At 41.6% G+C, this 12,095-nt stretch overlaps 2 protein-coding genes across 3 annotated transcripts in view; both read left to right on the top strand.

Annotated features, from left to right (window-relative positions):
• PLEKHG1 (pleckstrin homology and RhoGEF domain containing G1) overlaps positions 1-3,732 on the top strand; it is a 136,595-nt gene extending 132,863 nt beyond the window's left edge. For both annotated transcript variants that reach the window (XM_031049816.2, XM_031049817.2), the window contains one exon: positions 546-3,732. In XM_031049816.2, coding sequence (XP_030905676.2) covers positions 546-1,648 — 1,103 coding nt within the window. In that variant the 3' untranslated portion in view covers positions 1,649-3,732. The remainder of the gene's footprint in view (positions 1-545) is intronic.
• Positions 3,733-3,757: 25 nt separating this feature from the next.
• MTHFD1L (methylenetetrahydrofolate dehydrogenase (NADP+ dependent) 1 like) overlaps positions 3,758-12,095 on the top strand; it is a 156,496-nt gene continuing 148,158 nt past the window's right edge. Inside the window, exons 1-6 of the mRNA XM_034060760.1 lie at positions 3,758-4,023; positions 5,101-5,227; positions 8,110-8,160; positions 8,238-8,291; positions 10,708-10,832; positions 11,946-12,046. Coding sequence (XP_033916651.1) covers positions 3,758-4,023; positions 5,101-5,227; positions 8,110-8,160; positions 8,238-8,291; positions 10,708-10,832; positions 11,946-12,046 — 724 coding nt within the window. The remainder of the gene's footprint in view (positions 4,024-5,100; positions 5,228-8,109; positions 8,161-8,237; positions 8,292-10,707; positions 10,833-11,945; positions 12,047-12,095) is intronic.

Raw genomic sequence — 12,095 nt, 5'->3', positions numbered from 1 at the left:
TAAGGTATCATCCACATCAGGCCTGCAAGCATAAGGAATGAGGTCAGAAAAGAAAGAGCTGGTGGTCTTGCTCTATCTAATGAATGTGCAGTCATTGATATGCAACAGCTTTGGAATTCTGTCAGTGGTCAGTCGAAACAGATTGGAGACATGGAGCCAGCAGACTCTGTGCACTAGAGTGTCATTCTTGCCTTCTGTGATATTTATAAAAGTCCCTAAATATCTTACTTACCAGGCCATTTTCAGAATGTCCTTTTCCATTTTAACATGAAACAAGCAGCATATTACTGGAATCATGTGGTACATTGTGTCCTGCATGACTGTTCACTGTTGCAAGATATTTTCTGCTTCTTTTTCTGAATACAGTGTACTGAAATGTCATGCAATGCACAACTCTTCCGACCTCCATTGTTACTTTGTTGAGACTGAAGGTATTAACACAGCTGTAAACTTTTTTTTGACCAATACAAAACATCTTGAGATTTTGAAGTTTTCATTCATATGGATTGCTTGCCTCTGCTAAGTTAATTCTCTCTCCTTTCTAGGGGCCAGAATAGCTGAATATTCCCAGCTTTATGACCAAATTGTCTTCAGAGAAAGCCCACCTAAGGTCCAAAAGGAAGCCTGGGCGACTCCTCAGGAGCCATCAGCTGGGAGGTTTTCTACACCCATGGCTGCATCTCCTCCCCATTCCCAGACTGCTAGTGAATGCTCAAGAGCAGAAGATTGGCTTTTGCATTCTACATACAGTAACGGTGAGCTCGCTGACTTTTCTCCGTTGCCCGAATCACAAGACCCAAAGTCCAAGAGCTCGTATACAGAAGCTGTTACAAAAAGCCATTCAAAGCAATTGCCATCAGCTGGATCTGTGCCTTCCCTTCAGATTTCTAACCGCTTGCATGTCCCAGCACAGAGGTGGAGTGCTATTATAAGTCAACCAAACAAAGAAAACTTACATCAAGATCACATCTATAACTCCCTTGGGAGAAGAGTAAGCAACGTAAAACCACAGACATACAGCAGGTCACAGTCGTCTTCTTCAGTTATGGTCAACAGATCTGAAGAATCAACTGTATATCCTAACGAAATGGACAAGAAAAAGCTCCATTTGAATAGGAATTTCCAAATCAACAGCCACCAAGCACCAGGTATTGCTTCAGGATGCACAGGGCCTGAAATGAGAAAGCAGATCCCTGAAAACTGTGCAGATATGATTCTGCAGGATTCTCAAAAGGTACTGAGAGTTAACAGGGCCTCCCCTCTGACAGCACAGTTGGCTACTCAGAACTATTTTTCAAATTTCAAAGATACTGAAGAAGGAGAAGGAGATGATGATGACTATGTTGAAATAAAGTCTGATGATGAAGGATCTGACTTGGAGACTTCTCAGAACCAAGCAAGGAGATCAGATCCCAAACTGCCTAACACAGATGCTGCTCCTTCTGAAATGCTCTGCAGCAAAACTGTCTCTTGCACTCCTGCGAAGTCCTCCAGTGGCAAACACACACTTACTCCATATCTGACTGCATACAGTGATTCGGACAAACTGAATGACTACCTGTGGAGAGTACCTTCTCCTAATCAGCAGAATATTGTCCAGTCTTTAAGGGAAAAGTTTCAGTGTCTCAGTTCAAGTAGCTTTGCTTGATGTTCTCAGTAATTTCTAGCTGTACTGCCTTATCACAACAGAATACATACTAGGACAATCAGTACTGGCATAATGTATTTCCATAATATTACACAATCAGGCATTGTATCACAGTAATATTGTAAATAGATGTGAAATATATCTTTTTTTTTTAAACGGTTTAGAATCCTGGAAGTGAAGAAGTGTGCACTGTCTGGTGTTTTGCTCCATAGTGCAGGTGGACTTCTCATCTCCTATTCACCCTTTGTATCTCTTCCTTTGTTAGGTGTGATGCCTTTTGATTTCCAAACCATTTTAGTGTGTGGAAACCTTAGCATTTGGACTTTGAAGTTGGCGACCAGTGTTCTGCATCCAAAATACCCATGTGATTATTCTGGTTCCACATGGGAGAATTTAGCTGGGCAGCTACTCCTGTGACTGTGCGGATTTGTGAGCAGAGTTCTGGTAATCACACCAACATGCTACATGTGCAGTTGCACACTTTTTGCACATTACTTTTCATCAGATAGATTTCACATGTGTGGGACCAATGCATATGCTACATTACTTTAGAACAGCCTTCTTATGTTTTAAACAAAGTCTAGTCCTAGTGCTTGGAAGGGGTGCCAGACTGATAGCTCTGGGTCTGAAGCCTCTTCTGACCTTCTGTAACTACAGAGTAGGCAGAGGATGGGCAGTGGCAGCTTTCTATGTGAACCTGTGGGTGTGATGCAGTCCTTACCTGGAGGATGCTTTGGGCAATAGAAGGGAAGATCTGCTCCTTGTCAAGGTGGCTAGACCAGATTTGGTACCTCCAGTGATGATGGTGCTTGTGACATGCAGGCAAAATTTGAGGATCTTGTAGCTCAGAGCCCAGCAGTTGAAAGCTGCTGTGTGTGAGTTTGCAAAGTAGCTGTATTTTATATGCAGTGCCCTGCAGGGCATTTATTTGAGTCCTGAAGTCAGTAACCCTGAGAAGGGATGAGGCTTGACCAGCTGCTTGGGTGAAACATTAATCATGGGGCATGTTTGGCCTGTAGAGTGGCTCAGCAATACAGCTGGTTGAGTGACAAGCTGCCTTCCCCAGGGAATGTCTCTCTCGTAGTAGGAAGTAACCCTTCCTGGCAGAGAGAGGCAGAATACGTATTTTCTAAACCAGCCATGGCTAACTGTAATTCAATCTTCTGTACATTAAAGTAGCTTAAAAATGAGAATACATTCCATTCTTTTGCAAATAATGTGTAGATTAAATGCTGCCAGTCCGAACAAGAACAGGCTCTCCAATACGATGCACATTTACTCCGTTTTGTCATCTTTGTTGCACAGCTTTGGATTCTGTTACTTGAAAACCTTGTACCTGAAGGAAAGCCTAGGCATGTCTACACTGATCATCTTGTGTGACTCTTGTTCTCTTTTGGTGCTTAAATTCTTCAGATTATGTGGATAAAAAGCCAGTATCGAGTTAACATGTCTACAAATAAAGGAGTTCCACTGAGACACTATTTTTACTAATCATATATCACTCCCCTCAGCCACAGGGCACTGTACTTCCAGAACGGCCAGCTATTTACTACATTGGTTACCATGAGGGAAAACTGCAATTATCAGTGTACAGCTAATTACTTGTAGGCTAAGATTTAAGGACTTGAATTTGTTAGAATGGGTTAAATTATTTACCACACATATCTTGCATTGGCTAGGAATTGTAATTTTGCTGGTTGGCCATGGTACTCACTAGCTTGTACCACAGGGATACTTGTTACAGTCGGCATATCCACTGTGATAGGCCCCACATTTATCTAGCAAAATCCGACTGAGAAATAATGTTGTACATATTTAAGATGCTGAGGTGTAGCAGAGCCTGTATTTATTTAATATAGCTTGTAAAGTATTGTAAATACAAATAGAAGTAAAATCTGTGCTTTACCCGCACATATCTAGATTTGTTTAAACGGCTAGGGGAGTGTTGGTTAACTTGCATCTCACGCATCAGTGGAGTTGGGAGTGAGATAAAAAAATAAACAGAAAAAAGGGACTTTGACTAGTGTGTAACTTCTCCCAGGGACCATTTCATACTATTTTTAATAAACATTGAGTACGCAAAAGCTTTGGGCTCTGTTATTTGGGTCGATGGGAGCTAGCGGGCGGAAGCGAAAGGGGATAAGCGCCGTAAAGGGGGGTCAGGGGGAAGGCGGTTCTCGTCCGAGCGCCGCCTTCCCCCTTGCACTGCGCCCGGCCGCGGCGCTGCTGCCGGAGCCGGCGGGAGGGATGCGGAGCGCAGCGTTGCGTTGGTGCGTGGCCCCGGCGGTCCGTGCAGCCCCGCCGCCGAGCCGCGGGCTGTGCGGGAGGCAGCTGCGGGGGGCAGGCGGCGGCGGCGCGGCGGAGGCAGCAGCGCGGTAAGAGGCGCACGTGGGGCGGTGGCACCGGCTGATGCAACCCGGGGGGATGGAGGTTACAGAGGGTTAGGGCTGGGAGGATGTTTCGCCGGGGGGTAGCGGTTCTGGGGTACTCGATGGGGAGGTGGTCCCGTGGTAAAAGTTCCCACCCCCGCCGTAGCCACCGGTATTTTTTTTTTTGCCGTAGCTTTTGTGTTGCGGTATTTTGAGAGTAATTGAGCGGTGGTTCAGGTGAGGCTGCGCGTGGACTTCTGCCTGCAAAATGTGTCGTATCTGTGGCTTCCTTCCCCCTCGCCCCTCCGCCCCGCTTCAGCTGGGACAGTCCACCACGGCGTTGACTTGAATAGGTCATTGGCTTCTGAGAGGGAGAGAGGTTATGTGGTAGCAAAACCCCTGCCCTTAGGCTGTATTTTCCTCTGTTAGTCTTGCCTGTTGTGGGGAACAGACAGGCATCTTTCAGGGGTTCTCGTCCTTTTTCTGCTGGATAAGTATCATCTGCATGAGCAAAAGGTAACAGAGCTGGCCACCACTTCTCCAGAAAACTTTTCCAGAAAGCATTCCCAGTGTGTGGCTGACACCAGTTTTTCCAATAAGCAGCGTGGCAAACAGAGCTCTTCTGTCTCCCTTCTGCCCGCAGTTTGAATAGCATCCATGAGAGTGGCTGCTTTTTAGGTTTGCTGCTCTTAGGGCTGGCAATGTCTGTTAAGTTGTAGCAGTCCCAGGTGTAAAGGCCTCAGCTTCTGTCATTGCCTGCACCTCAGGTATGGGGTCAAAGGATGCACCTGAGCCGAGGGCTTGAGGTGATGGTACCCTGTTGTGCTTCCCATGGTGTGGCTAGACAAGCGTTCTCATGAAATAGCATAGGCTAGCTATTAAGTGCTGGGCATGTTGGAGCGATGACACAGGTAGCTGTAAAACAAAGGTATTCTGGACTATTAAGGTTCTCTGTACCTGCCTGCTGAACACTAGCTTTCAACATTTACATCTCCCTGTAATTTTGGTGATTAAAAGCATATGTGCCTAAACGTTTGTTCTGCATTGTTGACTAATAGGTTTCTGCTGACTAATGTGAGGAAGGTTTATGTTGCCAAAAATTTGCTTGTTTTTATTGTGTTGCAGCAAAATCACTGAGAAGGCAAAGAAGTCCTTGGCCGCTCTTAAAAAAGAAAACCCTCGGCTTGAGCCAACACTTGCCATAATTCAGGTAAAGTATGTCTGTATGCTTGTCTGAAACTTCAGAAGCATGGGATGCAGAAAGTAGCTTTTTTTTCAAGGATAGAAGGAAGCACCTCCACCAGACTGTAGACTGCTGTTCTGCAGGCCTGAAATAGCACAGCAAACTCCAGGCTGTGGGAAATGTTTGTAAAGGAAGGGAGCGATTTCATCCCTTCCTCCTTTTGCTAAGAGTCTTTCCCGTTGTTAGTATAGGTTGCTTTTTCTCACAGATTGTCTATGTTGAGTCAAAGCAGTTGTTCTCAACCTTTATTTAGCTTGAAGCTTTTATTGCATTCCTGAAAAAAGTGTTTACATGCTTGCAAATGTGACCTTTCCTTTATCTCCCACCCCTGAAATAACATCGTTGGGATTAAGGAAAGACCTTGCTGCTTCCTGCCAGCCTTGTTGTCTTTGGGCAGCTCTAGCTTATGACTGCTGTCCTAAGGAAAGGAAAACCACACTGAAAAGACCCAGTCATCTCAATAGGGCCTGTGTGAAATAAACGCTCTATGTAAAACATTAGTATCCTTTAGAAACAGCAGCACTTTCTAAGGTAAAGCAGTTATAGTAATTGAGAGCTAGCTGCTAACACTATGAAGAGTTTTCCTTTCTGTCCCACTGGCACTGCCGTATTTGAGATAGGCAATCAAACTCATAGAAGAGCATTGGTATCCCTGGAAAGGTGAACGATGTTCCTCTCCAGATTTCTTAAAAGTTTCAAAGACAAGAAACTAAGCATGTTTGTCATTCAGAGTAGGATCCAGGGCCATGCAGGCAAAAATGTTTCTGTCCTGTTTTCTAGAGCAGGGGTGTTGGTTTTGATTCAATGCACACAGAATCTCTCATCCTATAGGTTTTAATCTTAAATCCTAACTATAAATATTTTTAAAGTACTAATATAAGAAATGCAGCACCAACTTTATTTCAGTAGGTCCTGTAGTGAGGCCAACTGAACAAGCCCTCCCATTTCTTACCTTCCCTGGGTAATTGTGGTTAATGTTTTCCAATAGCCTTCTAAGGCTGTAAATTTAAGCACTGCTAGAAGAGCAGTTATGTGTCTTATCAGTGACCTGTTGTTTCTTACTCCTGTCTTGTCTCCATCCAGTTGCACTGTGAGCTGGATTGGAACAGTGATCTACCCTAGGCTGGGGGGCCGTCAGCCACATTTAGTTCCCAAGTCTGGTTTTCCACACAGCCACGTGTTTTATGCTGGCACAAGGGAAAGGATATTGTTAGGATGGAGTGAGGAGGGTGAGGTTCCTGTGCACTTTAGTATCAGCTGAGATGCATCTACATTGGTGTTTCAGTTTTGATCATGGTTGTGCTTTAAATGAATGTCCTTGTCCCTGTTTATCCTGCTTGTTTTGCATCATGAAGTGGCCAAGGAACATGTGGCCAAGATCATTCTGTATGAAATTCACCCAAACTGTGTTCCCCAGCTGCCAGTCACACTACCCCTAGTCTGGCTGTAAGCAGAATTAACCATTTTAAATGTGTACATAAAATGTTGGTACAAATGTTGTTGCATGTCAGTGTGGGGACACATTTACTGGCATGTGGGAGCAGCTGCTGAGCTGTCTGTAGTTCTGTCTCTTCTTCCCCTGCTGCAGTGTGAGCTCCACATGCATTCTCAGTGGAGAAACCTCTGTGCTGCCTCTTCACCCACAGCTGCCAGATTTGGGGAGTGGAAGACTGGTAGTGCAGTGCCAGGGATGCAGGTGGTGCTGCTATCAGGGAGGTTGCTGAGGGATGGAGGGCAAGCCCTCATCCCCTGTCAGGAACTGCCTCTAAATGGAGCCTGTGCTTTTAAATGAGCTTTTTTTCATTGTCAGCAGTCTTGAACCATTTGTGATTAACAGGTTGGTAAATGATTATGGGCTTGAACCAAAATCATTTTGGGTGATGCTAGTGACAGTTGAAGGCAGCACTGGCAGCTGTCCACAAAATGAGCGGCCCAACTCTAATGAGAAGTCATTGTCACTGAGACATATGGAATGTAGAATGTGTTCATGAAATTGTAACAAACCCTTTTAAAATGATTTATTTCAGTGCTGCTGTCTGGGTTGGAAGACAGATTTTATCTATAATCATGGCTGTGAGAAGAATCTTATTCATTTTGTTACGAGGGTGGAACGTTTTTGAGGGTGGAACCCTCACTGAAAATAGAGGTTTCTAGTTCTGGATATTGAATTCTCAGTTTTATTGTTTAGAGTATATGAAAATATTTGAAGAGCTTCCTCAGGATCAAGAATAACTTGAAGAGTAAAATTCAATTGTAATTATTCTGATTAAATATTGTAATAACATACAGTACATACTGATGTAGAGACCTCAGGGAGGAGAATTTCTTGGTGAGATAGTCTCCCAGGTAAATCTACCCAGGAGATACTAATGTGAGTGCCTGCTGTCATTTGGGAGGAGCTGATAACGTCTCTTGCTTCTGTATTGACAAAACTAGGTGTAATGTATGTTAATAATGATTTGTCTTAGTTTTGGTGGTAAAGCAGACCAGTGTGGTTAGGTGATATGGGGACGCTGCAGGAAATGCTAGTACTGCTATTGCCTTTTTCACCCTTGTGTGGCTGGATGGAGAAGTGCCTTCAGAAACAGACTGGTACCTTTCTTAAATGGTGAACTTACATTAAGGAAATGACCATTTGTGTCTATAAAGCCAGGTTAATATCAACACACACTTTAATCAAACCAGAATAACTTTACTGGATGGCCTGCTGCTTCTTTCTTAGAATTACTAACCTTTTTATTAGTTTGAAAACTAATAGGCACAAACATCCTCACTATGTTGTTTTCGTACACCTGCACATTTCAATGTAATTTTCATTTTATAACTTAGTTTCTGTTTTGTTCCCCAAGGCACATAATGATCATTTGATTCAAGATATAAACAAGAACTTTGCCAAAGAGGTAAGCCTTAGCCAATATACTTTTTATTCATCATGAGCTACTTGCCTTTGGTAATTATAAGTATTTTCTTTTGGCAGGTTGGTCTACGTGTTATTCACATCTGTCTCCCTGAAGGCAGCAGCAAGGATGAGGTAACTGCAGAACCTGAAGGACTCTTTTTTTTTTGCTTTCATCATAAGCTTTTTTTTTTTTTGCTGACATTTGTTATCACTTTGACTGACCTCTGTTAACTCAAATTAGGGTTGGGACTGCCTTAGTTCAAGTAGCAAGTGTTATCCCCGTATTGGCAAGTGTGGGCAAAAAAGGGAAGTAATGGGCTTGTCTGCTGTCTCCTCGTAAACTGAGACAGGATCAGCAGAGTAATGTTTTGGTTTGTGTCTGATATTTAACTGCAGGATCCCCTCATACCAGCACGGTATCCTATCTTCCCCAGTTGCTCTTGTGACTGTACTTGATTCTTGGCCAAGTTATTCTGGGAGATTAAAGATTAATTGATGATAGAGGGGGAGGAGGTTGAATTTATTTGTCTGCTTATTGATCTTGTAATGTTTCAGTTATGTATTAACAAAATCACCCACTCTGTATCACCAGAGGGATGAATTCTTACTTTGTCAAAGGCATTAGGCTGGAAGCACAGCACTAGCATCAAGTATGTTTTAAATATAGCAAACCATATTAATATGCATGGTTCCGAGGCATTTGAAAGAAAGAACAGTAAAGGAATGTGTAGTGAAAGATGCCAGTGTTCCCACCTGGTCTCCTTGTGCTTGGAGAGTTTGATAGTCCTGCAGGCTTGTGGATTTTGTGTACTGTTTAAAATGTTACTGGCTTGCACTGTAATCTCAAGAACAGCTTCCAGATATATTGAGAGGAACTTACTGTGAAGAATTTTAGGAGTCAAGTTTTGTGAATGATTAATAGGCAGCTACCCGTTTAAGAAGGGTGGGCTTTTGAAATTAAGATCAAATACACTTTGCTGTTGGTGCATGTGTTGTATTTGTTGAGTAACACAGTAAGAAATAAGTAAAATATAGTGGGTATGCAACAGTAGTTGCTGTTACTTTGTAGTAATATCTTGAGAAATAGCTGAGCTATGTACATAAGGAGAAAAGTGGGGTATTTTTGTTATTTGAAGAAAGTTACTTTAATGAAAGTTCATAACAGTTTCCTTACTTTTCTGCTTATTCACAATGACAAAGTTGTGGGTTTTTTTTCATCTGTTCAAATCCACATGCTAGTTTGCCTTCCCTGGTTTGGGAAAGTGGGAGGGAATTCAATACTGTGCACATTTTGTTCTGTCATGACTGCCTGTGCACAAAAACGTACTAATACAAGGTTGCTTTACTGTGCATGGGTTGTAAGCATTTTAAATGTTATAATGAAAAGCTGAATTAAAATAAATGCAGTAAAAAAGGAAAAAATGAATTATTTTTGCAGGAAGCAGGAATATAGTTTGAAGTTCATTGGATTCAGGCTATTTCTGAGCTGTTTCCTTTAAGTGCTGTCTTGTAGGGTTTGTAGCATCTCAGGATTTTTTTAAGCAAAATGTGGATGTTTTCTTATCCATAATCTGGTGTATACTCATCCTTACTTTCTATTAGAATGTATACCAACCCTGTAAAATCACAAGGTCTTACTTTACATGCCTGTTTCTGTCTCAGAAGTCAGCAAATTGAAGAGGCATTTCTATACCAGTGACATGCTTATATAATCTTTGTTAGCATGAAAGTAGCACATTCTCTTGGTTCAGAGCTGCAGACAGCCTAACACCTACCAAATTCCCCTAGTTTAATATTGATTGTATATCAAGCGTTTGGACAATAGAGTTCACAATTATATTGAATAGTTTAGATGAAAAGTATTTTAGGAAGGCATAATATTAGGTAAGGAAAAAAAATCCTAATTTTCTGTTGGATATTAATCCATTTAAATTATACAGCTTTGTGGTGATTGTACACTGATTTTATTTATATAACAGAAAGACATGCTTACATGGCATTTCTCACACACAAAAAACCTTCAGTGTGTTGTACTCCACTGTATTCTTCATGGTCACAGCAGAAGAGCATTTATCGGTATGGATCAGCATTGCACATTGGTGATGAAGCGATCAAGTGTGTAATAAAATAAAACTTCACTTGTATAATTTTTTTTCCAGGGTTACACCTTTTTGTCCCTGTTCTGTGTTGGTATATGATCTAGTCCTGTTTTGAACGAAGACTTCTTCTAAAAACGCCTTCTCAAGCCATTACGGTGTCAAACTTTTGCTGAAGTTTGGAACAGTGAAAGACTAAATGCTTTTGGCAGCATAATGTCATGTAATATGTACTGCCTTTGCAAAATGTTTAGAATAGAGTTAAGGTGGCTTAATTTGGTAAGCTGTGGAAATATAAAACAAAGAAAGCGGGTTATTGCTTTTTTATTTAGAAGTTGTAGTAATACATTAAGGTAGAAAAGTTAGTTTTTAAATATAGGCTTTATCCCCTTCTAATTAGATTCTTCTTTTGTATGTGTTCTGATCTTTAATGCTTTTTATTAACTTCCTAGATTGTCAATGAAATCTTGAGACTGAATGAGGATCCTAATGTGCAGGGCCTTGCCCTTGACCTCCAAGAAAGCTTATATAGCAGTAAGGTATTAAACGCTGTGAAACCAGAGAAGGATGTGGATGGGTAAGTAAAGCACTGAGAAATAAGATTAGCAGACAAAAGGCTGATGGCTCTGTAAAATCAATTTTCCCCTGTGCTTTTCATTAATGGATTCCTCAGACAATATGTCTAGCTGGGCTTTTGAGCAATGATAAAAGGTGCTACTGAATCAATGAGATGTCTTTTGCTGAAGTAATATTGATCGTTATCTTTTTAATCTTTATATACCATATATTCAGGACATGGTCTTTTCAAAGAAAGGAAAAACTATGTTCTGATTTACTTACAACACTTAATGTATTTCAGTACTTCAGTAATGGTCGTCTCAAGTACTGAACACAAACCCCCCAATTTTCACAAGGACTGATGGAAAAGTTGCGGAGAAGGTTTTCACTACCTTACAGCGCACTCTCGTGGTGGGAGAGTAGGCTGTAATAGTTTGGACCCATTAGCACAACTTTCTAATCAGTCTAGAGCTGCACTGCTCTGGAGAGAACACTGGCATAATTTAGGTGTCTGGCTTACCATTTTGCTGCACTTACAGTGTTCCTGTTCTCAACTGCAGACCATTACCTATATTTATTTTATTTTATTTTATTTTATTTTATGATTTTATTTTATTCTTCTGTTTTTTTTTTCATGTCAGGAAAAAAAAAATCTTAACATTTGGCAAATTGGTTATCTTTCCACTATCCGGAGTACTAGAGATTGTCAGAGAATGGAAAATTCAGAGTGTTCTTATTCTGTATATGAAAGAGAACACCTGAGCTCTCCTCAGCAAGTCAGCCTGAGCCTAGAAGGATGGCTCTAGCAGCACTGCTCTGGTTCCCTTGCAGCCACTGAGGTGTCTCAATGTGACATGGGTAGCCCACCATGATGAGAGTTGCCTGTGTACTGTGGGCTTGTATTACTTGTTGTAACTCACAGATCCTTTTCCTGGTCTCTCTTGAGGCTTAGTGTTTGTGTGAGTGGGATACATGATGATACAAATCACTCACAGCACATGTATATCAAAGGATTTACTTTTGCAGGACACCTTTGCTCTTGGGATTAGCTGTTAGCCATGTTACAAGTGTTACTGAGAATTTGTATTACACAAATTCCTAAAAGAAAAAAATGACATATTTTCTGCTGCAGATTGTCCAGTATAAATCTAGGACGTTTGATACATGGTGATGCCTACAACTATCTAGTTCCTCCTGCTGCATGTGCTGTGATGGAGCTTCTTGAAGATTTAGGTGAGACCTTCTATCATAATTATTACATTAATTTCAGCCTAACTGTTTT

Source organism: Melopsittacus undulatus, chromosome 3 (assembly GCF_012275295.1).
Source record: "Melopsittacus undulatus isolate bMelUnd1 chromosome 3, bMelUnd1.mat.Z, whole genome shotgun sequence".
NCBI lineage: Eukaryota > Metazoa > Chordata > Aves > Psittaciformes > Psittaculidae > Melopsittacus > Melopsittacus undulatus.
This window is presented reverse-complemented; position numbering and strand designations above follow the sequence as displayed.